General features: G+C 46.1%; 1 protein-coding gene across 4 annotated transcripts in view; it reads left to right on the plus strand.

Moving 5' to 3' along the window:
• Window positions 1-26,893, plus strand: part of MOB3C (MOB kinase activator 3C) — a 49,738-nt gene extending 22,845 nt beyond the window's left edge. For all 4 annotated transcript variants that reach the window (XM_033916851.1, XM_033916852.1, XM_033916853.1 and 1 more), the window contains exons 3-4: window positions 22,639-22,841; window positions 25,578-26,893. In XM_033916851.1, the coding sequence (XP_033772742.1) occupies window positions 22,639-22,841; window positions 25,578-25,607 (233 nt within the window). In that variant the 3' untranslated portion in view covers window positions 25,608-26,893. The remainder of the gene's footprint in view (window positions 1-22,638; window positions 22,842-25,577) is intronic.
• Window positions 26,894-27,337: the final 444 nt, after the last annotated feature.

Below are 27,337 nucleotides of genomic sequence, written 5' to 3' on the forward strand. Positions count from 1 at the left end.
TGAGCACCTCTGGTCGCCTTTTCTGTTTTCTTTGTGTGTTTGACCTCTTTCATGTTAAAAGGCAGATCAAAGATAGATGAACATTTTTATGAAGTTGTAGGAAGGCGTAACCACCAGTGGCAAATGGAACAATGTAGGCTTCTCTTGAATAAAAGAATGCGTTATAGTCATTGCATTGCGTTTGTGCTGCCCATCAGAGGGGGCCGAGTGATTTAGCTGATACCAAGATGGACTTGGGAGAGAGAGTGGGACTCGGGATAGCATCATGAGCACCCTTATGGCTCTTTAGTATCATTTGTTTAAATCTTTCAGTTTGGGGTGGACCTGAGCCCCTCCCCTGTGAGTGATCTGACAAATGTAAACCTCCTTCTTCCGGTGCCTTTGAAACGCTTCACTTCTTCCCTAGCAGTAACTCATACACCCTGCTGTTAGGGTTACCAAATTTCTTAAACAAAAAAAGAGGACATGTGACCCTGCCTCCAACCCTACCCTGCACTGCCCCAGCCCTATACAAACTTCATCTCCTCTCCGTCCCTCCTCCTGCCCCCTACGGGATGGGTAACTCTCTGCTGGCATCAGGGATCAACTGCGGGCGGTAGCTACGTCAATCGCGGTCTCACCATGGGTATCTGTGGTCATAAAATAGTCTTACTGGGTCAGACTCTAGAATCCCAAAGAGTAGCAACATTCCATACAGAATCTCAAAGAATAGCAAGATTCCGGAATCCCAGAGAGTAACAAAGTTCTAGAATCCCAAAGAGTAGCAACATTCCATACAGAATCTCAAAGAATAGCAAGATTCCAGAATCCCAGAGAGTAACAAAGTTCTAGAATCCCAAAGAGTACCAACATTCCATACAGAATCTCAAAGAATAGCAAGATTCCGGAATCCCAGAGAGTAACAAGATTCTAGAACCCCATAGAGTACCAACATTCTATACAGAATCTCAAAGAATAGCAAGATTCCGGAATCCCTGAGAGTAACAAGATTCTAGAACAGGGGTGTCAAACTCAATCAAATAAGGGGCCGAAATCGGAAACCCAGGCTAAGTTGCAGGCCAAATTTTTTGTTAAGATACTTAGTCTTAGTAGAAGTATAGATCCTGTGGCACGGTCAGGCACTTGTTTGGAGCGCCCTGCTCCAACCTAGTTTTTACACTGGGACTGGGTCCTTCTGCCTGCAAATGGGTACTGAGGCAGCGCAGTTAGGAGCTTGGAGCACCACTGGGAGTGGGACAGTGCATTCAGGTGCTTGGAGTGCCACTGGGACACGAGCTGCACAGTCAAGCACTTAGATGCAGCACAGTCACTGAGGGCCACATAAAATGGCCAGGCGGGCCTAATTCAGCCCCCAGGCCTTGTGTTTGACATGAGTGTTCTAGAATCTCAAAGAGCGGCAACATTCCATGCTACCGATCCAAGGCAAGCAGTGGCTTCCCTCATGTCTTTCTCAATAACAGACTATGGACTTTTCCTCCAGGAACTTATCCAAACCTTTCTTACAACCAGCGACACTATCCGCTCTTACCACAACCTCTTGCAACGCGTTCCAGAGCTTAACTATTCTCTGAGTGAAAAATGTTTTCCTCCTATTGGTTTTAAAAAGTGTTTTCCTGTAACTTCATCCAGTGTCCCTTAGTTTTTGTAAATTTTTGGCGAAGTGAAAAATCGATTCACTCGTACCCGTTCTACTCCACTCAGGATTTCAAGTTTATTTAAAATTTGATGAATCGCTTAATCATAAGAACATAAGAAATGCCTCCGCTGGGTCAGACCCGAGGTCCATCGCGCCCAGCAGTCCGCTCACGCGGCGGCCCAACAGGTTCAGGACCTGTGCAGTAAATTTCTATCTATACCCCTCTATCCCCTTTTCCAGCAGGAATTTGTCCAAACCTTTCTTAAACCCCAGTACCGTACTCTGCCCTATTACGTCCTCTGGAAGCGCATTCCAGGTGTCCACCACCCGTTGTGTAAAGAAGAATTTCCTAGCATTAGTTCTGAATTTGCCTCCTTTCAACTTTTCCGAATGCCCTCTTGTTTTTTTATTCTCTGAAAGTGTGAAGAATCTGTCCCTCTCCACTCTCTCTATGCCCTTCATGATCTTATAAGTCTCTATCATATCCCCTCTAAGTCTCCTCTTCTCCAGGGAAAAGAGTCCCAGTTTCTCCAATCTCTCAGCGTATGAAAGGTTTTCCATACCTTTTATCAGACGTGTCGCTCTCCTCTGAACCCTCTCGAGTAACGCCATATCCTTCTTAAGGTACGGTGACCAATACTGGACGCAGTACTCAAGATGTGGGCGCACCATTGCCCGATACAGCGGCAGGATAACTTCTTTCGTTCTGGTTGTAATACCTTTCTTGATTATACCTAGCATTCTATTCGCTCTCTTAGCGGCAGCTGCGCACTGTGCTGTCGGCTTCATTGTCATGTCTACCATCACCCCCAAGTCCCTTTCTTGGGCACTCTCATTCAAAAACAAAGTGATGAGCAAGTCTACTCATTTAAAATAATACATCAACAAATACATAATCGGGACCAAAAGGGAAGTGGGGGGAAGAAATGAGACGGGTAACGGATATGACAATAGGGAGGGATAAAAAATTTTTAAAAAATACTTCAATCATATCTCCCCTCAGCCTGTACTTTTCCAAGCAGAAGAGCCCTAACCTTTTTATTTATGTATTTAATTCGATTTCTATCCCATCCTCCCGGGAACTCAGAACGGGTTACAAGCCAACATTCACAGTATGTTACATTGGACAGTACATTTGGTTAATACAATACGTAGCATTGTGACAAGACTAGACAGTACAGTAACCTACGGACATCTTGGGAGGGGACATTCATAGGATATTCCTGGGAAGGTAGTGCAGTAGATTGGACCAGAGGGTCACCAACTAGTGGTTGTTGGGGGGAGAGAGTTGAGGGGATTGTTTGCGGTAGGACTTTTAGTTGAAGAGAAAGGTCTTCACAGCTCTTCGGAAGGTCATTAATGAGTCTTTCCTGATACGAGAAGAGTTCCATCCCCTTTATCATCTTGATCGCTCTTCTTTGAACCTTTTCTAGCGCCGCAATATCTTTCTTGAGATAAGGAGACCAGAATTGAACGCAGTACTCCAGGTGAGGTCGCACCATGGAGCGATACAGAGGCATTATAATATGGACAGGAGCTGCTGTTGCGAGTTGCTGGAGACTCATTTGGTGCTGGCTGAAGGTGGCAGGAATGGCCCTGGCTCGGCCTGAGCTTGGGCCATGTCTGGAGGGTCTCCGAGCATGTGTGGACGCCCTCCAGATGCAGCCCCTAGTTCAGGCAGAGCCAAGGCCTTTCCTGCCAACTCCGGTGGCTTGCAACAGGAGGTCTTTACCCCTGGACCACCAGTGCTCGTGGCAGGATCACAATTGATGCAGCTCCCACTGCGAGTGATTCCGCTGCCCACCCAAAGGTAAAAAAATAATTTAGGTTGGAGTGGGAGGGAGTCCAAAACCCAGACAAATTGCTGGGTTTTAGTAAACCGCCTGAACACCCAGACAGTCTTCTAAAAAGAGGACATGTCTGGGTAAATCCAGATGTATGGTAACCTTACCTGCTGTGCCAGCCCAAGAGTTTTCCCTCCGATGCAACTCCCCGTTTCTGCGTAGGCAGAGCCATATCAGAGGGAAGGCTCTGTTGGGGCTGGAATGGCAGCATGAATGAGTCACTGCTTGCTGCCACCGAAAAACTGAAGTGTTTAAATAGTACACAAGGGGGGTGAGGATGTGGGAGTTTTGAGAAACACAGGATTGCCTGGGGGGGAAGGGGAGATGCCAGGAGTCTTCAGCTGATGGGGCTTGGGGATTCTCTTTAGCCACTGCTGGGTGGGCCTGTGCCCATTCATGGCTGCACCACAGATTCAACGCAACCCACCCCCCCTCCACTCCAAATAAATTTCTTAGGTTCGTAAATTCAATAGGGCACAAAACTACAGAAGTAGCCTTTATCTATATTCAAGGCCAGAAAAGTATGGGGAGAGAGGAGGAGTTATGGGAAGAGCAATGTTAGGGCTTTTCAGCTTGGAAGAAAGATGGCTGAGGGGAGATATGATTGACGTCTGCAAAATCCTGAATGGATCGATTTTTCACTCCATCAAAAATGACAAAGACTAGGGGGCACTTCGATGGAGTTACAGGGAAATACTTTGAAAACCAATTGGAGGAAAATTTTTTTCACTCAGAGAATAGTTAAGCTCTGGAACGCGTTGCAAGAGATTGTGGTAAGAGCAGATAGCGTAGCTGGTTTTAAGAAAGGTTTGGACAAGTTCCTGGAGGAAAAGTCCATAGTCTGTTATTGAGAAAGACATATTGCTACTCCTTGGGTTTTGGCCAGGTACTAGTGACCTGGATTGGCCACCGTGAGAATAGGCTACTGGGCTTGATGGACCATTGGTCTGACCCAGTGAGCCCTTAATCTTCTCTGGGTCTAGCTGTTAGGTCACTTTTTTCCCACGTTCCTCAGTTCTAATCCTAGCTGTGCCACATATATTCTATGTAATTTTGGGCAGGTCATTTCATCACCACATGCTTCTCTCTCCAGCACTCTGGGAACTACAGTATAATCATTTTCTCTAAGTTGGTGCAATCACCACCGATAATGTTAACCTGCTGGGTTTGCAGCAGTCATGAAAGCAGGTAGTTTTACCGTCATTATTGCCTAAGAAGGATTAACCCTCGGAGATCTGTATTTGCTTTTGGTGCCGGTTATTTTTCTGCAGTTAGATGGGGACCAATTCAGAGCCACACTTTCTGTAGGCAAGAAGCTTTGTCCCTATGAAAAGGGCTTTGAATGCTGCCCTGTGCCTTGGATGCTGACTCACTGTGTTTCCTTGAACTAATCATTCTCTCTTCCTATGTATCAGTTACTGCCTTAGGGCCAGATGCAGTAAGGTTAGCGATCGTCGCTAAACCTGGTTTCACAGCTTTAGCGACGATCGCTTTTACCGACCCGATTCACAAAACGGCCCATCGCGTGTTTTTCCTCTCGATCGTCCATTTTCCAAAATGGCCATGCAAAGTAGCCAAGCAATTGATGCACTAACATGGCTTGGCTATTCCCCCTCACCCCCCCCCCCCAAAAAAAAAGGGGCTTTAGCAATCAGAAAAACCAACTGGTCTAGAACTGTCACCGACAGGTCTGCCTGTTTTTTGGGGGGGGGGTTTCTTTTCATTTTTTATCAATGGCACAGATATTTTGCATGTGTTACACATGCAAAATATCTGTCCAGTATAAGAAAAAAGAAAAATAGTTCCCCACTGGTGATGACGGCCTGACCGATGACCCCCAACAAATGCAGCATGAGAGAAAATTGACAGGAGGGATGTCCACTCCCTCCTGCCATGCAGAACACCCCCATGCCATGCCCCCCTGCCCCCTGAGCTACTGTTATCCCTCCCAAAAATGGTAGGAGGGATGCTCACTTCCTACTGCCACCGGTCACTCCCGCCCCCACCTACCGAACCTTCCCTGTACCTTTTTAAAAAGTTGGAAGCAGGAAGCCTGCTCTGAGGCTCCTATTTCACACCCGCCAGTCCTAAATGATGGGGAGGGGCCAAAGGCCCTGATTGGTTCAGTTGCCTAAGGCACCTGCCTCTGTATCCAGGCCTAAGGCCTGATTGACTCATGATGCCTAAGGCCCCTCCCATTTCCTGTCATTGCCTGAGCCAATCAGCGCTCAGGCACTGACAGGTAGGTAAGGCTACCACTGCTCAGACCCTGCCATGCCTTCCTTGCTGTGCATAATATGGAATGTTCATTATAATTATGAGCTCCTTGTAATGCATTAGCAGAGGACTCTCGGTGGCTGCTACGACGATTGGTAGCAGCCATGGAGAACCCTTTTGTGCATTGGCAGGGCAGCTTTCCGTGCTAGGAAGAGGGCTTTAACGACTCTTGCTGCCATAGAAAGCTTTTGAGCGCTGGGGCCTGATTCACTATGTGAGCCTGAACTGTTCACTGTCTCGTTTTAGCTTGCTGTCTTTTGGTAGCAATGATGCGGTTTCTAGCCAGTTGTGGCTATGTGTACATTTCTAAACTACTGCGACTATTGAACCCAGTGGAATTAGTGTGATTAAGTATACTAATACATAAAACAAAGTTGTTATTGTTTTTTTCCTAAAACTTAAATCAGCTTGAGATGACATCTGGCAGAGAGTTCAGGAAGCTGAAGTTGGTTTGATTTACTGAGTTAATTTTGTTGGAAGTATACTGTGGTCCTCTTGTCATGCATGCTCATGTTAAGATTTTGGAGCTGTTACAGCTGTGCAACGTATGGGTGAGAAATTTGGAGAGGGTTTATCAGAGGAAATCTTGTAGTTCTTGTTATTCAGAATTGACTGCTGGAACCAGGGCTGGAGGTTGTTTTTGAACAAAACGATGATCTGGGGTTTTTTTTTTTTTTTCCATGCACCTATATATTTCCGCTCATTTTCATGAGAACACCAGCTTCAGACTACAGTTGTATGTAAAAGTTAGGCAAATTTCATGTTTCAATGGGTTTAAGACAGGTCGCAATCCTCGAGGGCCGCAATCCAGTCGGGTTTTCAGGATTTCCCCAATGAATATGCATGAGATCTATTAGCATAGAATGAAAGCAGTGCATTCAAATAGATCTCATGCATATTCATCAGAACATAAGCAGTGCCTCTGCTGAGTCAGACCAGAGGTCCATCACGCCCAGCAGTCCGCTCACGCGGTGGCCCATCAGATCCAGGACCTGTATACTAGCCCTCTATCTATACCCTTCTATCCCCTTTTCCTTCAGAAAATCATCTAATCCCTTCTTGAACCCCAATATCGTGCTCAGTCCTATCACACCCTCTGGAAGTGCGTTCCAGGCGTCCACCACACGTTGGGTAAAGAAGAACTTCCTAGCATTGGTTCTGAATCTGTCCCCTCTTAATTTTTCCGAATGCCCTCTCGTTCTTGTAGTTTTCGAAAGTTTGAAAAATCTGTCCCTCTCCACTTTCTCCATGTCCTTCATGATCTTGTAAGTCTCTATCATGTCCCCTCTAAGTTTCTGTTTCTCCAGGGAAAAGAGCCCCAGTTTCTCTAATCTTTCAGCGTATGAAAGGTTTTCCATACCTTTTATCAATCGTGTCGCTCTTTTCTGGATCCTCTCGAGTATCGCCATATCCTTCTTAAGGTACGGTGACCAATATTGGACGCAGTACTCCAGATGGGGGAGCACCATCGCCCGATACAACGGCAAGATAACTTCTTTCATTCTGATTGTAATACCTTTCTTGATTATACCTAGCATTCTATTCACCTTCTTAGAGGCCGCTGCGTACTGTGCCGACGGCTTCATTGTTTTGTCCACCAGTACCCCTAAGTCCCTCTCTAGGCTACTTTCACCCATTACCAGCCCTCCCATCATATAGCTGTACTTCGGGTTTCTGTTTCCTACATGTAAGACTTTTAATTTCTCTACATTAAACTTCATCTGCCATTTATTCGCCCACTCTCCCAGCTTGTTCAGGTCCCTTTGTAAATCTTCGCAGTCCTCTTTAGTCCTCACTCCACTAAATAGTTTGGTGTCATCTGCGAATTTTATAACTTCGCACTTCATCAACTGTTTCTAGATCATTTATAAATACATTGAACAGCAGCGGTCCGAGCACCGACCCCTGGGGAACCCCACTCGTGACCCTTCTCCAGTCTGAGTAGTGGCCATTCACTCCTACCCTCTGCTTTCTTCCCGCCAACCAATTTTTGATCCATCTATGTACGTCTCCTTCCACCCCATGGTTCTTCAGTTTCCGTAGTAGGCGTTCGTGGGGTACCTTGCCGAAGGCTTTTTGAAAATCCAAGTATATGATGTCAATGGGGTCCTCTTTGTCCATTTGTTTGTTAATTCCTTCGAAGAAGTGCAATAAGTTCGTTAGGCACGATCTTCCCTTGCAGAAGCCATGCTGGCTTGTTTCCAGCAGTTTATTTTTTTCTAGATGCTCATCAATTCTGTCTTATCAGCGCTTCCGCCATCTTCCCCGGAACCGAAGTCAGACTTACCGGTCTGTAGTTCCCTGGGTCACCTCTCGATCCTTTTTTAAAGATGGGCGTAACATTAGCTATCTTCCAATCCTCCTGTTTTCAGGGATAGATTACAAACCTGCTGTAGTAGTTCCACTATTTCCTCCTTTAGTTCTTTCAATACCCTAGGGTGGATTCCGTCCAGGCCCAGAGATTTGTCAGTTTTTAATCTATCTATCTGCTTATATACATCTTCGAGGCTTACCTCCATGGATGTTAATTTTTCTGCTTGATCTCCTTTGAAGATCTTTTCAGGTTCCAGAACGCTGGACGTGTCCTCTCTTGTAAATACTGACAAAAAGAGCATGTTTAGTCTATCTGCCACTTCTTTTTCCTCCTTCACCGTTCCCTTCCTATCTCCTTCATCCAGCGGTCCCATCTCTTCCCTTGCCGGCTCCTTCCCTTTAACATATTTGAAGAATGGTTTGAAATTTCGTGCTTCCCTGGCTAGCTTCTCTTCGTATTCTCTTTTTGCTCTTCTAACCACGCGGTGACATTCCTTTTGATGCTTCCTGTGCTCTTTCCAGTTTTCCCCGTTTTTGTCCTTTTTCCACATCCAGAATTATCTTTCTTATCTCCTATCGCTTTCTTCACTTCTTTAGTTATCATTGGGGAAATCCTGAAAACCCAACTGGATTGCGGCCCTTGAAGAGGGACTTTGATACCCTTGGTTTACAACGGGGTAGGCAATTCCAGTCCTTGAGAGCCGGAGCCAGGTCAGGTTTTCAGGATATCCACAATGAATATGTATGAGATGGATTTGCATGCACTGCCTCCTTGAGATGCAAATCTATCTCATGCATATTTATTGTAGATATTCTGAAAACCTGGCCTGGCTTTGGCTCTCGAGGACCGGAATTGCCTACTCCTGGTTTAAGAGAACTGAAGCTTCTACACTAGGGTTCCCGTATGGCTCCAGAAAAAAGGACGGATTGAGATATCCGGGTTTTACTTCCATTGAATGCAATGGAAGTAAAACCTGGAAAGCTCAATCCAGCCTCCTTTTTCTGGAGCCATACGGTAACCCTAGTGTAGAAGCTTCAGTTCTCTTAAATCCATTGAAACATGCAATTTGCCTAACTTTTTTACATACAACTATAGTCTGAAGCTGGTGTTCTCATGATAACGAGCAGAAATATATGGGTACGATTTTGTCGCTATCTTTAGTGAATCTGGGCCTTAAAATGCTTTGTCACCTCTCTGTTTTCTACTTAACAAAAACCTTGGCTTTCTTTCCCACTGCAAAGGAATTTAAATTGCTTTGTTCTCTCTCTGTCTCCTAGATTCACTAAGCCCACCGATCAAGTCCCGCCCACCTTGCGACCCCAACCCGATTCACTAACCTTACTCCAGATCCGATCCACGCATGCAAATGAGGGGGAACGGCATGCAAATATAGGCAGCGAGTCACTGAAAAAAAAATGAGGGACACCGATTGGACTGGCAGATCAAAAAATAAGTGACTGTTGAGGACCAGTCGTTCAGGCTCTTTCCGACTGGCCCTTTTCTGCCGCAATGCTCCCTGCCCCAACTGTCCTTTCCTGCTCTCTGCCGCCCTGAAATCCTGCCTCTTGTCTCTCCCCAGAGCCTGGCTCCCTTGTCGGATGCTTCTAAAGTGTCCTTTTCTGAAGTGTTCTTCTGTCCCGATTGCTGCCCTGCTTCTGCCCCGACTCTCTTTGCGAAAAAGTAAAAAAACAACTCATAGAAATATAGAAACATAGAACATGACGGCAGAAAAGGGCCACGGCCCATCCAGTCTGCCCACACTAATGGCCCACCCCCTAACTACCTCCATGAAGAGATCCCACATGCCAAATAGAAACATAGAAGATGACGGCAGAAAAGGGCCACGGCCCATCTAGTCTGCCCACACTAATGGCCCACCCCCTAACTACCTCCATGAAGAGATCCCACATGCCAAATAGAAACATAGAAGATGACGGTAGAAAAGGGCCACGGCCCATCTAGTCTGCCCACCCTAATGGCCCACCCCCTAACTACCGCCATGAAGAGATCCCACATGCCAATCCCATCTTTTCTTAAAATCTGGCACGCTGCTGGCCTCAATTACCTGTTGTGGAAGATTATTTCAGCGATCAACCACCCTTTCGGTGAAGAAATATTTTCTGGTGTCACCATGAAATTTCCCACCCCTGAGTTTCAACGGATGCCCTCTTGTTGCCGTGGGTAAGGGATGCCCTCTTGTTGCCGTGGGCCCTTTAAGGAAAAAGAGATCCTCTTCCACCTCGATACGGCCCGTGACATATTTGAACGTCTCGATCATGTCTCCCCTCTCTCTGCGTTCCTCGAGTGAGCACAGCTGCAACTTACCCAGTCGTTCCTCATACGGGAGATCCTTGAGTCCTGAGACCATCCTGGTGGCCATTCGCTGAACCGACTCAACTCTCCGCACATCCTTTTGATAATGCGGCCTCCAGAATTGTACACAGTATTCCAGATGTAAAAAACAAAAGTAAAAACTTTCCAGCCAGGCACGGAGGGCCAATGCATGCGCAGACTATCTACAGATGGTCTGCGCATGCATCGGGATCGCTGGAGAGCGATCCATGCGGTCGGTTGGGGGCGTGATTCCGATCGCCCTCCTTTGCTCACGGATCCAATCCGTGGCGTTAGTGAATCTAGTCCAAAGATCTTGGTTTTCTTTCCCACTACAAAGAAATTCAAACCGCTTTGTCTCCATCTACCAATGAAATGCTTTCATGTTTCCCTCATATATACTGATTTTTGCCAACTTTTGCTTATTTCTGATCTGAAGAAGAAGGGGTTACCGTCGAAAGCTAATCATAGACAACATTAAGGCTCCCTTTAATCAAGCTGCGTTAGGACTTCTATGAGCATTGGAACTTTTACTGCAGCAGCTGGCAATAAAAAACCCCCCTAACGTGCCTTGATAAAAGGGGGCCTAAGTTAGACCAATAAAAAAGGTATTATTTTTTTTCCTTTAAGTTTTTGTTTTATTTTTACATATTACTCTAGTTGGGAATGAAACAGAAACATGACGGCAGATAAAGACCAAATGGCTCATCCAGTCTTCCCATCCGCATATTTCCTCCTATTGGTTTTAAAAGTATTTCCCCGCAGTTTCATGACAAAGACTAGGGGACACTCGATGAAACTGCGGGGAAATACTTTTAAAACCAATAGGAGGTTGTGGTAAAAACAGATAGCGTAGCTGGTGTTAAGAAAGGTTTGGACAAATTCCTGGAGGAAAAGTCTAAAGTCTGTTGTTAAGACATGGGGGAAGCCTCTGCTTGCCCTGGATCGGTAGCATGGAATGTTGCTACTCTTTGAGTTTTGGCCAGGTACTAGGGATCTGGATTGGCCACTGTGAGAACAGGCTACTGGGCTTGATGGACCTTTGGTCTGATCCAGTAAGGCTATTCTTATGTTCTTATATGAGCCAAGTATAGAACAATTAAGCTATTGTGACATCACTGATGAAGTTGGCTCTGAGGCACTGTGGAATGAGGCATTATGACATCACAATCTCAGCTCTGGAATGTTGCTCTCATTGGGGTTCCGGAATCTTGCTATTCTTTGAGATGCTGGAATGTTGCTACTCTTTGGGTTTTGGCCAAGTACTAGGGACCTGGATTGGCCACCTTGAGAATGGGCTACTGGGCTTGATGGACCATTGGTCTGACCCAGTATGGCTATTCTAATCTACTTACATGTGCCAAGTATAGGACAATCAAGCCATTGTAACATCACTGATGAGGTTGGCTCTGAGGCACTGTGGAATGAGGCATGATGACATCACAATCTCAGCTCTGGAATGTTGCTCTCATTGGGGTTCCGGAATCTTGCTATTCTTTGAGATGCTGGAATGTTGCTACTCTTTGGGTTTTGGCCAGGTACTAGGGACCTGGATTGGCCACTGTGAGAACGGGCTACTGGGCTTGATGGATCATTGGTTTGACCCAGTAAGGCGATTCGTATGTTCTAAGAAAGGTAGGAAATGGAAAGATGGTAGTAGGTGAAAGGTGAGAAGGCTGGGATGGGAAAGGAATGAAATCTAGTGGCTGATGAAAAGGCAGATGAGAGATATGTAGAAAAATGAAATATAAGGATTTTTGTAAGAGACAGCTTTAGTAAAATATATTGCCATAGAAAAGCAAGGAGAATGAGGAACGCAGAGAGTGGCCGTATAAAGGAACGAGCAAGTTGGTATTTTGAAGATGTTAATGGAAATTGTAGACTTAATAGAACCTAAAATCTTAGAGACCTTTAAATGGCGAAGATCCTGGAGAGGTTTCACCGCACTTGGCGGCAAGCCAGGCATTGTGTTCCACCGGCAGCCTTTCTGTCTGATACCTCTCTTACTATTGTGCTGGTTCATTGAGCCTAGAGGAGATAGAGAGCCGTGAATGGCATCTCCAAATTATCTTCCTGGTTGCTAGGTTACTTTGGTCTTTTATGTCCTTTAAAAGAAAGTTTCCTTCTGATATGGAAGCCGGGCTGCTGTTTGCTTAGCAACAGGACCGAGACCTAAAGGCAGAGAATGGATCAGCTTTAAAGAGCCGTAACTCGGAGTGGGAGCTGGACGCACTAAAATCATCCTTCAAAGCCTATGGGCTGCTGTGGGGCCGATTTGAAAACGGCGATCGATGTTCAGAGAACTTCGCATGCAAATGAGCTGCAGGACTGCTGTAATCCCGCATGATTATTTGTTGGAAAAAGCGACTGATACGTGCACGGGGCGAACAGGGGAAGCCTTGAAACAGCCTCCTGCCACTCAGCTGTTCGGGGCAGGAAGAGTAGCTTTTTTTTTTTTTTAATGAGCACAGATGTTCATATGTAACACACGTACGTATCTGTGCCCATTAAAAAAAAGATAACACCGGCTTTTTTAACGCTATCGGCACCTCCAGACCTGTCGGAGATTTCAGAGCGTTAATAACCAGCGTTTCATTGTGGGCATCGATCGAAGTGCTCATTTTAATATTGATGCTCCTTGTAACGTATTTACATACAATTTATTGGAGGCTGCTACAAACCATGGAAAACACGGTGACTTGCCATTTTGTACATCGATAGATGCAATATTTCGTCGTTAAAATTGCTTTTGCGATGATCATTAAACAGACAGTGAGTTTTGTGCATCTGGCCCTGGGTCTGCCGTACATTACATTACATTAGAGACTTCTATTCCGCCTGTACCTTGCAGTTCTAAGCGGATTACAATTGAAGATGGCTGGACATTTCCAGGAAGTTACACATTTTAAGGAAAGATACATAGAGATGCTAGAATAAGAGATAGGGTTAGATACATAGTGGAGGCTAAGAGGATGAGTTTAAGGAGGTGGAGGCTAAGAGGGTAAATTTAAGGAAAGGGGGCCGTTTGAGGAAACTTGTAGGGAGGGAGAAGATTAGGGTTGGTTATATGGTGGAGTATGCAGAGGGGGGGATAAGCGGACAAGATAGTTTCTTTGAATAACAGAGTTTTCATTTCTTTTCGAAAAGATTTAAAGTCACATGTGGTTGTCAGCAGAGTAGAGATAGAGGGGTCTAGCTTCGCCGCCTGCGTTGCTAGGAAAGGTTCTTCCTTCGTACCAGCAGAGCATGGCAGAATCCTTTGCGAAGTCAGATCCAGTGTGAGGAATTATATGAAATAGATCCCAGAATGTGATGATGGATAAAACCCTCTATAGAGCCATCTGGTCGAGCTATTTTCTCTGTGCAGCAACACAGATCCCACACGATAGCTGGCTTTCCTTCTACCAAGAATCCTTTGTGAATATCCCAGGCTTTTTTTTTTTTTCTTTTCTTCTTCTTAATGTGTTACTGTTTTTTTTAATCCATCACCCTTCTTGTGACACTATTTCATACTTCCCTTTCATGTCTATGACTCCTGAGTCTTTCCTTTGTAAGGAGGCCAAACAGGTTGAAAAGGTGATGGCGAAAGCTAGAAGGAGGCTAGGTTGCATAGGGAGAGGTATGGCTAGTAGGAAAAACAAGGTACTGATGCCTCTGTAAAACTCTGGTGAGACCTCATTTAGAATAATGTTTACAATTCTGGAGGCCGCACCTTCAAAAAGATATAAAAAGGATGGAGTCAATCTAGAGGAAGCTACTAAAATGGTGTGTGGTCTTCGTCATAAGGCGTATGGGGACAGACTTCAAGATCTCAATGTGTACACTTTGAAGAAAAGGCGGGAGAGGGGAGATATGATAGAGATATTTAAATACCTACGTAATGTAAATGTGCATGAGTCGAGTCTTTTTCATTTGAAAGGAAACTCTGCAATGAGAGGGCATAGGATGAAGTTAAGAGGTGATAGGCTCAGGAATAATCTAAGGAAATACTTTTTTTTTTACGGAAAGGGTAGTAGATGCATGGAACAGTCTCCCGGAAGAGGTGGTGGAATTGGAGACTGTGTCTGAATTCAAGAAAGCCTGGGGGATAGACACGTGGGATCTCTTGGAGAGAGGAAGAGATAATGGTTACTGCAGATGGGCAGCTCTATGACCTCACAACGCAGGTGTAAAGAGCCTTAGCCTATAGGAAGAGGAGATGCAAATGTTAAGAGCCTTAGACAATAGGCAGAGGAGGAGATAATGGATGCTCTGGATGGGTCATTTGGCCTTTATCTGCCGTCATGTTTCTATAATCATAAGGTTCTATGACATCACAATGCAGGTGTAAAGAGCCTTGCCTATAGGAAGAGGAGATGCAAATGTTAAGAGCTTTAGCCAATAGGGAGAGGAGGATGCTCTGGATGGGTCATTTGGCCTTTATCTGCCATCATGTTTCTATGTTTCTATATCAAGACCTCTAGTTGTAGAATTTTCTTTCTTTGCTTCTCATGCACTGTTTATACCAGTGTATTGCAAACTGTGTACCTCCTGAGATTTCAGGTGTGCCACGACACACTAGCGAGGAGGAGAGTCGTCCACGCCTGCTGACGGCCTACAAGATGTGCCTCTCGTGGCGCAGATGACTCTCCTCCTGGCCGGCGTCTCTCCTTCTCTCCCCACATCTCCGGGATCCCTCCACCGAAGCGGGTCGCGGCCAGATGGGCCTCCGCACATGCGCGTGATGTCATCGCATCGACGTCCACGCACTTCTGGGTGCCTTCCGGCCGGGGGACTGGATTTAGTGTGCTGCCGGCCAGAAAGTTTGCGAGACACTGGTTTATACTTTTGAGTTATTTCAGTGGTCTGTAGGGAACAGTGGTTCGTTAATAATAGCCTTTATTCTCTGCCAAACAAAGGTGCTTTCTGGCCTTTTTCCTAGCGAAACTCTGAATTACATAATCAAAATGAATCTGTTTTGCTAGATCAGACTCGATACTGAGTCATGCCAAATCTACTAGTTGCACTTGAATGAACACGTGAGGATGCTCGTTGATAGTCACTTTCACACGTTTTTGTGCGTTGAATCTTGAATGCACTGTATTATGTTACTCAAAAGTAATTTATCATTGTCACGGCCTTCTATTGCTTCGCGCTCACTCAGCGCTCCACGCTCATGTGCGCAAAAGTTCTCATGCCGTTCTTTGTCTTAGTTGGTAAGGACATCTCCTTCTCGAGACAAGGACACGGGAAAAGAGAAACTCAGCTCAGAGGACAGACCACCTCCTGCAAAACGGTTCCTGGAAATCCGATTTGTGATCTCTCCAGGAGTCCCAAACCTTCCGAATGTGTTTGTTGGTGAAAATGATTTATGACTCGGCGTTAACAGCCGTTCTGGCTGGTGGATTGATTTTATTGACCCACGGATTTCTTGTTGCTCCAGTCTTCTTTAACAACCTATAAGTCAGACCTTAAAGACATTACTTTTACACGATGCCTATAGCAGAATTTCGCTCTTCCCTCTTGTCATCCCCTGCCCCTGTTTTCAAGTTTCAAGTTTAATAGTTCATTTGATTAATCGCTTAATCGTAATTCTAAGTGATGTACAATTTAAAATACATTCAGAGGGAAACAAACATTACAGACTTTAAATAATAACATTAAATTAAAAATAGTCCAATATACTCATAACAAAAGGCAGTGAAGGGAAGTGAAATACAATTCATGATAGAAAAGCAGAACAAATAAAGGGAAAATACATGAGGAAAACGAATAATGAAATATAATGGGAAAAAAAACCCCAATGGTCACAAAATTAATAGATTAAATATCAAAGGCATCTTGGATCATTTAAACTGATTACTCTGGTACATTGTTAGAACTTGCACCTATTATGTCTTATTTCCTTTTCCTGAACTAATGTCTTCTCAACTTCTATTTTATTTCTGATGCATTCAATCATCTATGACTATTATTCCACTGTGGATGCACTTCACATTTGTTAATGACATTGTTATAATGTGCTCCTTGTTGGAGCACGCATATTGTTGGCTTTGTATTTCATCTTTTATAAAATCAATAAAACTTTTTGAACTAAAAAAAAAAAAAAAAAGAAATGTTTTTAGATTACTTTTAAATTTTCCCAGATCATGCTCATTTCGTAGATAAATTGGAAGAGCGTTCCAAATCTGTGGAGCAGTTACAGAAGAAGTAAACTGCCGTCTTGTGCTAATAATCTTGAGCGAAGGAATAGTCAGTAAATTTTGTTCGTTGGATCTTAAGGTTCTGCACGGATAGTAAGGGATTAGTAGTTTGTATATAAATGCCGGTGTTTTATTGAGAAGAGTTTTGAAAGTGAGCAGGCAAAGTTTGTATGTTATTCGATGAGTGATTGGAAGCCAATGTGCGTCTTTTAAAAGAGGTGTAACTTGATCAAATTTCCTGGATTTGGTTATAAGCTTAATAGAAACGTTTTGAATGATTTGAAGGCGTTTAATTTTGTTTTGTCATTCTGACCATCATCCCTCACTGTTTCAACTCAGCTCTTCCCTTCACACACATAGTACTGTAAGCCGCTTAGACATTTTATCCCAGGACAAGCAGGCATGATATTCTCACATGTGGGTGACGTCATCTACGGAGCCCTGATGCGGAAGCATTTTCAAGCAAACTTGATTGAAGATTTAAGTTTGCTCTGCTGCTCCACGCATGCGTGCCTTCCTGCTCCACTAGGGGGTGCATCCCCTCGTGGTCTCCAGTTCAAAATTTTCCGCTGAGCCTAGAAGTCGTGTTTTTCAGGCTCTGCCCCAACTGCCTTCTAGCACCGCGATTTTTCTTGTTTTTTCCTCAATTAAGTCGCTGTGCGCGAATTCTTTACTTTTCAACTTGATTCCTGCTTCGTTTCTGACGACCCGGAGGCTTCCGGGTCCCCGTGGCTGCGTAGCTACTCGAGCCGCGGCTACTTTCGATTCTATGTCCCGGCCTTTGACCGGCTTTAAAAAGTGCACCCGGTGTGAGCGGCTTCTTTCCATCACAGACCCGCATCGCCGGTGCATCCTCTGCCTGGGGGCGGCTCATCCAACCGACTCCTTCCCCCAGTGCGCTACCTTCCAGAACAGGGCCCTCCGTCGAAGAAAAGCCTGCATGGCGGACCTCTTCGCCCCAGACCAACCCTCTACCTCGGCCTCGAGGTCGTCCCCGGCCTCGTCCCCGGCCTTGACCTCGGCCCCGAATACCTCGGCATCGCCTCGAGACTCGACTCCGAAGTCCTCGGGACAACAGAAAGCCTCGGCACCGGGTAAGTCCCCTCTTCCCTCTTCAGGTTCCGTAACATCGAAGAAGCCAGCCTCGGGGACAACGTCGACGCATGGCGGAAGCCCCATGCTTACAGCCCCGGCTAAGCCCTCCAAGCCTTCGGGCCGTGCCTCCACCACACGGGAATACTCTGATACGAGGTCGCCCCCGGTGGAGTGCACCGAGGCAGTGGACATGCCTTCGATGCTGTCTGTGCCCGTCTTTCAGGACCTACTCCGAGCGATGATCTCGTCGGAGCTGTCCGCTGCAATGGCCCAGTTACAATCGGCCTCGACCTCGACCCCGCATGTGCCAGACCAGCCTGAGCCTCGCATCGAGCAACCTCGGGGAAAAGTGCGCAATCTTCGTCGCATCCCATCCTCCTCGGACTCCTCGCCGAGGCACCCGAGACGCTCTCCCTCCACAGACCGCCGAGGGGAAAAACGTCGTGCTAAAACGACAGAAACCTCGAACCGCCGTACCTCCAAGAAGGCCCGAGGTTCACCAACTCTATGAGGCCGTTCTCCCACACCTCGTACGGGACCGCTAAGGGTGGCTGAGTTATCACTCTCCAACCCGCGCATCCTCTGAACTCCCCCCCCGAGGTCACAGGTATTCTCCGAGGGAGTCCGGGTCGAGGTCACCGATTCGACATCGATCGGTACCCCGAACCCCGGCATCGTCTCCGAGGGGCTCCTCGAGACGCCGAAGATCGACAACCCCGGAACACTCTCACAGTGTTTCCCCGGTCTCGGAGCGTGGATCGGAGCAGGAACCTCGATACTCGAGGGAAGCCTCCCCATCCTTCTCCACCCGACGGAGGTCTCGTTCACCGACCCACGCTTTGGACTTAGACCTCCAGTCCGACTCCAGATACTCTAAGAAGTACCTGGCGGAGCTGGATATGCCATCACTGCCCAGAGAGTCCCTTCGCTTACCACCTAACCCGGTACTCCAACAGGCCTTCTTCAGGAACCTGGAGACCCCCTACATGGTCACAGCCGTACCCTCCAAAATGGAGGCCAAGTACCGCACAGTACCCTACCCGGGATTCGAGCAACCGCAGCTCTCTCACCAGTCGCTGCTAGTAGAATCCTCCTTGAAAAAGGCTCACCCATCCCGTGTCTCAGCAGCTGTCCCCCCAGGCCGAGAAGGCCGAACCCTGGACAAGTTCGGCAGGAGACTATATCAAAATGCAATGATGGCCTCTAGGGTGCAAAGCTACACTTTCACCTTCACATCCTACCTCAAACACCTCATTGGACTATTGAGAGCCTTTGAGACTGACCTACCGGCCTCCCGGCAAGGAGCGTTTGGCCTGCTTTTAGAGTCCCTCTCCAACCTGCGCCTCCATCTATTCCACGCGGCCTACGATGGCTTCGAACTCTCCTCCAGAGAGGCAGCCTTTGCTATCGCCATGCGCCGACTAGCTTGGCTGCGCCTGGTCGACATGGACCCCAACTTGCAGGACCGGTTGGCTAACCTCCCCTGCGTGGGAAAAGAACTGTTCGATGACACTATCGAGGCGGCTACAAAACGCCTCTCCGAACACGAACGCTCGTTCGCCTCCCTCGTCCGGCAAAAACCTAAACCGACCGCGTCCAGATCGTTCAAGGCCCCTCCGCGCCGATACCCACAAAAATCCACTCCCGCCTTCTCGCGGCCCCCACCCAGGCGCCCGCAGGCCCACCATCGGACTCTACCCAAAACTTATTTCTGCTAATCATCTGAGTTTTATTCCTTGTGTTAACGGTTTACATTTGAGCTGGATGAACACAGATAGAAAGTGTACCTGGGATGCAGCCCTGTAATTAGGAAGCAATACATTTTCATGAGCAAAATCAGTACATTTTGAATGAATCTTTGATGATCAGAGGCATTGAGTACGATCATTTTCTAGATCTCAGAAGGCCCCTGTGCTTGTCACAGCTCTGGAACATTAATTGGATTTAAATATTCATGGCCTGGGTCATCTACCACCAGATCTGCTATTTTTACCCCTCCAAAACCATTAGCAATCTCTTCCATCTAATAAAGAAATTGTGAATTCTGTTCTGCCTTCAGGTGGACCAATATATTTTGCTTCCTGCACCTCTGCTTCAAATGTGTGTTTTGGGAAGCTTTTTTTTTTTTTTTACAAGTTGTGTCATGCAGTTCTGCAGCATCAGAATTCGATTGGTTTGTGGGGTGAGTTTCCAGTATATGGGAACCCATTCAACATTTTTCTCCTTAACCGTTGTCTTTCCCTTAGATTTTTTTTTATTCCGATTATATCCACTTTCTTTCTTCGCACTCCCTCGTGGGAATGGGATGTCCATCCCGTATCCTTTATCCTTTATATACTGGTTTCTCTCTTTCAACTTCTGTCTGATTAGGTTCTCCTCCATCCTTTCTTTCTCTGCACTTCTCTCTTTGTCCTCTCTCCTCTTCAGGTTTAATATTGGTTCTCCCGAACCCCCTGGTTCTCCCCCATGGTCCTCTTTGAGATATTATGCATGTTTTATCTTCTGGGTTACCAGACGGTTCTGTTGAACCTCTTTGTTTACTTGCTCATTGTTGTTTTTCTTTCTTATGTGTTTCTACTTTTGTTATTGAAAACTCAATAAATATATTTGAAATGGTTTGTGGGGTGAGTAATGCTTCCTCTTTAAGGATTCTTTTGACATCTAACCCTTTGAGTTTGAAGAACTCTTATCTTTTGACCTTTGATTTTCGTTGCAAGGTTACGCTTCTCTATATCGGATTTCTTCCGCAAAGATAAACTTTTACACATCTTATAGCCCATTCTTCTCATTATTCCAATTCTCTTCTTCCTATTCCATTTGCTATTCTCTCCCCTTTCTTTCTGTTTCTCCAAACCCTGCCTTTTGTTTTTCCCATATTTGCCATCTTTCCTATTTTATATTGTATTTCTCACCCCGTCCCCTTCGGCGCTGTAAGTCCCGTACGTCATGTCCATGTCTTATATATTGTACCCCCAAAATGTTGTAAAACTTTTTAACATTGTACATCGCTTAGAAGTACGATTAAGCGATTAATCAAATTTTAAATAAAACTTGAAACTTAAACTTGTGAAGGGAGATGCATTTCTGAAGAGGTAATGGAAAATGTATTTACATTGGTGTGATATATAGGCCTCCTTCACAGTTGGAAGAAATGGACTAGGATTTAATTAAAAATGTTCACAAGATAGCTAGGCCATAGGGCAGTGGTCTAAGGGCCATTCTCCTCGGATGGAACAAGATTCATATTCAACAACCTTCACGGATCATAACGTTCTGGGGTGGGAAAAGGCTTCAGTAACTCATGTTGCAATACCTGGTCTAACTAAGCTCCCCGTTTCTCAATCGTTGGCTTGCAAAACTTCCACTTTTTCTTTTAGATTACGTTCAAATCAATATCTCTTGGAATTTGTTAACAAGGAGTCCATCCAGGAATGAATCATTACCTTATCTTTTATAAACGGGCCATTCTGTACGCAGCGCTGGTTATGTCTTCCGTACAGTCTAATATATAAGCTCCGACGTGGCCAGCGTTTCGCAGCTCCTCTTCTGCTGCATCAGGAACTTTTCCCAAATGCTGCTCAGATCATCGATTCTCAGTCATTGACTTAAAAAAAAAATCTCCCCTCTCTTTTTAGATTATGTTCATATCAATATCTCTTGGAAAACCTTTCTTATGCTGAAAGACTGGAGAAACTGGGGCTCTTTTCCCTGGAAAACGGAGACTTAGAGGGGACATGATAGAGACTTACAAGATCATGAAGGGCATGGACAAAGTGGAGAGGAACAGATTCTTCAAACATTCAAAAACTACAAGAACGAGAGGGCATTAGGAAAAATTAAGAGGGGACAGATTTAGAACCAATGCTAGGAAGTTCTTCTTCACCCAAAGGGTGGTGGACACCTGGAATGCGCTTCCAGAGGGTGTGATAGGACAGAGTACGGTATTGGGGTTCAAGAAGGGATTGGACAATTTTCTGAAGGAAAAGGGGATAGAAGGTTATAGATAGAGGGCTAGTATACAGATCCTAGACCTGATGGGCCGCCGCGTGAGCGGACTGCTGGGCGCGATGGACCTCTGGTCTGATCCAGCAGTGGCACTGCTTATGTTCTTATGTTCTTTAATAAACAGTCTATGCGAAACAAAAACGTGACTTCATTTATTTGAATTGTTAAAAATCTAGGGGCCCTTTTACGTCGTGCTAACCGGTTTAGCGCGCTGTAATTGATTTAGCGCACACTAACGATTAGCACGCACTAAATGCGAACGCGTCCATGGAATATAATGGGTGCGTTCGCATTTAGCGTGCGCTAATCGTTAGCCCGCCTTGGTAAAAGAGGGGGCTGATTTCCATATGATTATCATTACTTGTTATCTAAATGAAATTCTCTTCCTCTGCTGTCAACATAAACCATCACAAAAACCCAATTTCGCTCATTGTATTGTAAAAATGTTTCCTTTTATGAGGTTGCCAGGGGTTTGACTAGGCTGCGAGGGTTCATGGTCAGGGAGAAAATGTATGTACAGTAATTGGTTTATCAAGCACGGGATGCTTTAGATTCAGGCTTGTAACTTGTCCCTCTGCCAAGGATCTGTTTACAGCTGCGTCTCGAGTATATTCAGCTCTTGGCAGTGGTGGTCAATTCATCGGGTTATTCCCAGCCATTAACATTTTTAAAGGCTTAGTGAGAAACCTAGAGAATGACCAACCGTGGTAGGCCATTGTAAACAGTCTTAAGCTGGGTTGCCTTGAAAGAACTCATGAGATAGGTTATAAATATATCTTTGTTTTGAAGTCATCCACTTAAAACCAAGATAGAAAACAAGGTCCCCAGACACTGTTATTTTCTCTTGCATTGAGACGGTCTTGTGACCTATTTGACTTGCCCGGCTGGTGCCCAGTAGTTTATCAGATTGCCGGGCTTCCAAGAGTCTTTATTATCTTGGCTTTTCTTTTGCAGGAGTCCCGTTTCCGAGGAACTTCCAACAGGTGTGTACGAAAATCCTCACCAGGCTCTTCCGGGTCTTCGTTCATGTGTACATTCATCACTTTGACGGCATCATCAACGTGGGAGCTGAAGCTCACGTGAACACCTGCTACAAACATTTCTATTATTTCATCACAGAGTTCAGTCTCGTCAGTCACCGGGAGCTAGAGCCTTTGGTAAGAAGAAATGGCAGTTCGGTCAGGAACGTGTTGAATCAATCTAGGTTTAGACCTATTGCCTGCATGAAAATATAGTCCTGCTTTTCTTAGAGACGTTAGAGCTAAAAGGGCATGTGTACGTTTAGGCTTATATTGGATATTCCAATATCAGTCACTTTTTTTTTTGTAATTCAGTTCAAGGAGAAGTTTACTCTTACCTTGGGAAAGTCACTAAATCCTCCATTGCCCCAGAATCATAAACTTAGGGCTCCTTTTACTTTTTAGCGCTGCAAATTAGCTGCAGAATAGGATGAGAGCAAGCGAGCCAGTTTTCAATACCAGTTCCTCCTGGTTGCCTTGAAGACACAATAATAGGAAATGTTAATGTAACAATGCCTAGCGGCTCCTGCACATGTTCTGTGAATGTATGTAGGCATCGGCCTTCGGCTTTGTCAGAGTCTCTTCCTGGTGATGGGGGAAAGAAAGCTATTTACCGTATATACTCGAATATAAGCCCATCCAAATATAAACTGAGGAAACTTTTTCCCTCTCAAAAGGGGGAAAAAAGGTTGACTTGAATACAAACCAAAACTCATGTCAGTCTTACAAGGTTACTGTGGGAGTGAGTAGCCTAGTGGTTAGAGCTGGTGCCTCAGCACCCTGAAGTTGCGAGTTCATTCCCAGCCCCACCCTTGATACAGGAGTAGCTTGAGCTTGATCAGTCCCAAAGGCTTCCTTAAAATGGTTTTAACGGTGTATGTGTGTGGGGGGGGGGGGGGGAAATCACTCCAGCCCCTGCCGCCTTTTTCGGCTTCTTCACTGCCAGTTTCTTTTACTCTTGACGGCTAGCTTCAGGTGGCTGTTCTTTTCTACATCATAGCCGGATGCCGCCAGAACCTTCTTCAGGGCGGACCCAAGGACACGCTGCTGTGCTTCTTTGATGCCGATACCACCTTCATGATCAGCGTGCAGACGCTGGGGCCCGATGCCACACGCGCTTTCGCCGCTCCCGCCGGCTTCTTAGCCTTTTTCTTGGCCGCGCCTGGAGCAAGATGTGGCACAGCGGTAGATGCTGCTGCTCAGCCATGCTTGAACCCAAGCCCCCTCCCCCCAAAAAAAGCCCATAAAGCTCAGCGGTCCCTAGAACCCAGAAATGAAGCTGCTTCTCCCTCTATTTACAGCAGATGCCACCCACTGATTGGCTGCTGGCTCAGACACTCTGAGAAAAGGTTCCTCGCTTCCTAGTGTTTCTTAAGACCCCCAAATTAACTTTTTATTGTAAACAAACAATAGTTTGCAAGTACGCCAGCAGCCAGACTGAGGTGCAGGTCCCAGGAGGTTCCAGACCCGGCCGGCTGTGCACCCCCCTAGGGCGTGCACCCGGGGCAGTCCACCTCCCCACACACCCTTGGTACGCCACTGCCTGGTTGTAGAATAGCCCCCACTTAGCTCAGAGTGAATTCTTGGGCTTGCTTAGTCAGGCTTTCAGGGGATCGAGTTCAGGTAGGGTTACCAGCCGTCCGGATTTCCCTGGACATGCCCAGGGGTTCAGACGGCTTTTCAAAACCCGGCACTTTGTCAGGGTTATGAAAAGCTTTCCAGGTAGCGACGTGGGGACGGAATCTGCGCACGCATGGACGCAACGCGATGACATCATGCCCATGCGCGCATGCCTGCGACATCTTGCCACACCAGCGCATGCGCAGATGCCCTCCCGACGAGTGACCAGGTCGAGGGGGGTGGGGCTGGAGGTGGGAATGGGGCGTGACTCAGGCGGAACAGGGCGGGCTTAAGTAACCCTAAGTTCAGGCATCTCTACACTGTCCAAATATGCAGGAGACTGGGATGAGTTTAACTTTTGCTTTGCAGTTTGTTCAGGGCTGGCGATGCTGAAGAGGGCAGTGTTCACATCCTTTTTTTTTGAGGGGGGAAGCAGAGGAGGGAAGGGGTTAATCAAAGCCATTGTGCAATAGCAGTACCTGTGAGAGGGCAAACGATGAGTTCTGAAGGTGCTCTTTATAATCCAAAACTGGTGGGATATGTGAGGTACAACAGAAACCCCCCCCCCCCAAAAAAAAAAAAAGAAAAAAAGGGAAACGCTTCACATTGCCATCAGTAATTTGAATGGGGACATTCTCAGGCTTTTTCTCCCAAAATAGTATTGCTATTTATAATTATCTGAAGTTTTTTTTAATGGGGGGGAGGGGGTGGTCTGAAGGTAAGCACAGTCCCTCTCTCTCCCTTATTAGGATCATTGCTTTCATGGCTGGGCTAGATAGCGGGGGATAAAAGGAGGGAATGTGGTGACTGGATTGAACTGAACTGGAAGCTTTGAGGAGTAGAAGGAATGTGCCAGGCCCCGTAATTAAAAGAAGCTCAAAGCTACCCATCGACAGCCATTCTGGAGCACAACTTGCATAGTTTTACAAGTAGGTCCAGGTTCACTGGGGAGAGCGTAAGCTGTAGTTATAAATAATTTTACTAAGACATCCAAGGCCTGTAGATAAGTTCCAAGCAGCACGTCTTTGGGATTTGGCTCAAACTGGAGACAGCTGTTTCCTCAGAGAGAAAGAAACCGTGTCACACAAGAGCCAAGGTTTCTCCCCTCATTTCAGCAGAATTGTGTTGGCAGACTTCCTGCTGATGGGACTATCGACCTTGGCAGTGGCCTTGTGAATGCACATCTTACTAAACTCCTCTGTTATTAACACAAATACTCTTTTTTTTTCTCTCTCTCTCCCCCCCCCCCTCCAGCGGGAGATGACCGAAAGAATCTGCCACTAAAGCCACAACCGAGACGATCCTGTCGAAGGCCTTGAAAGATGGTGTGTGGGATTGCCTCCACCTCACCTCCAAAGTGGACATACTTCTGAGAGATTTTGGAAAGAGAAAGCATAATGGGGAGGGGTGGGGGGTTGTTTTGTGAGGTATTTATAAATAGGACCATCCTCTGAACTGCGTGGTTCAGTTCTCCGTCAGTGGTACCATTGTATGCAACATGAAGACATACTCGTGTTCATGGAGGTCTGGGACTCTGTCTGTACCCGAACGGATGCTGCTGCTGCTGAAGACATCTTTTATTTCTAACCTTTTTTTGGTTATAACATCCAAGGTGAGTGACTATACAGTACCACTGAACAGGTACCCAGAACTCTTCTGATCCAAGGACATTTTTACTTGTTAAATTCCAAAAGCAGGGAGTCGTCGTGAGGGGCCCAGTTCCAAAACGAATGCTCCTTCCTCCCACCTCTGAAAAAAGCTGTGATAAATCTCAGACTCAAGCTGCTGGCTTATTTCTTTTCCTCTGTGCTGTTCGTTGCGAGTCTCCTACTCGTCACTGGCCCATAGAATTAAGGTTGACAGCTGGCTCCATTTCTTTTTTTTCCAGCTTGGGTTGAGTCCTCTCCTGATTGTAGCCATTCATTGAATGCTGGGACTTGTAGTTCTGATTATTCTAAAGAAAAGGAGAGAGAACGATGTGTGTTTGGGTTAAAACCAGGCCTGCATCATCCTGTCCCGAAACAAATAAAGCCCCATTCTCACCTCCCTCTCAAATAGCAGTACTAACAAACAATTTATTTGGCAGCAGAAATGGAGAAAACCTCTGAGATCTTTCTTTATACCCTTATTTATCATTTATTTCTGAGAAGACAAAAGAAAGCTGTTTCTACTTAGACATCCCCATTATCCTTACCCAGGCAACTGCAGGGGTGCAGTCAGATAACATCAGAGCTTCCTCAGAACGTCCCAAAAACATCATGGTGATACATACAGAGGGTTACAAGACGTCCGGGGAAACCTGGATACGTCCTCTTTTTAGAGCACATGTTCGGGTGCCCGGAGGGACTTCCAAAACCTGGCAGGTGGTCCGGATTATGGAAGTCCCCGATGTCGGGGCAGCATGTGGAAGACCTCTGTGCGTGCGTGGAAGTTGGGGGCGATGATGTCTCAAGGGGCTCAAGGGTTTCTCGTACGAAGAGAGACTGAACAAATTGCAGCTCTACATTCTCGAGGAACGGTGGGAGAGGGGAGACATGATCGAAACATTTAAGTACCTCACGGGACGTGTCGAAGTGGAAGATGATATTTTCTTTCTCAAGGGACCCTCGGCCACAAGAGGGCACCCGCTCAAACTCAGGGACGGAAAATTTCATGGCGACACCAGAAAGTATTTCTTCAGAGAGAGTGGTTGATCATTGGAACAAGCTTCCAGTGCAGGGATCGAGGCAGACAGCGTGCCAGACTTTAAGAATAAATGGGATAACCCATGTGGGATCCCTACGAGGGTCAAGATAAGGAAATTGGGTCATTAGGGCATAGACAGGGGGTGGGTAAGCAGAGTGGGCAGACTTGATGGGCTGTAGCCCTTTTCTGCCGTCATCTTCTATGTTTCTATGATGTCATACACTTGCGCACATGCGAATGACATCATCGCACTGACAAATCCGCGCATGCACGGAGGTCCTTCACATGCTGCCTTGATGCCACGGAGGTTTGTGTGGGGGCAGCTAACA

This window comes from Geotrypetes seraphini, chromosome 12, assembly GCF_902459505.1.
Source record: "Geotrypetes seraphini chromosome 12, aGeoSer1.1, whole genome shotgun sequence".
Lineage (NCBI taxonomy): Eukaryota > Metazoa > Chordata > Amphibia > Gymnophiona > Dermophiidae > Geotrypetes > Geotrypetes seraphini.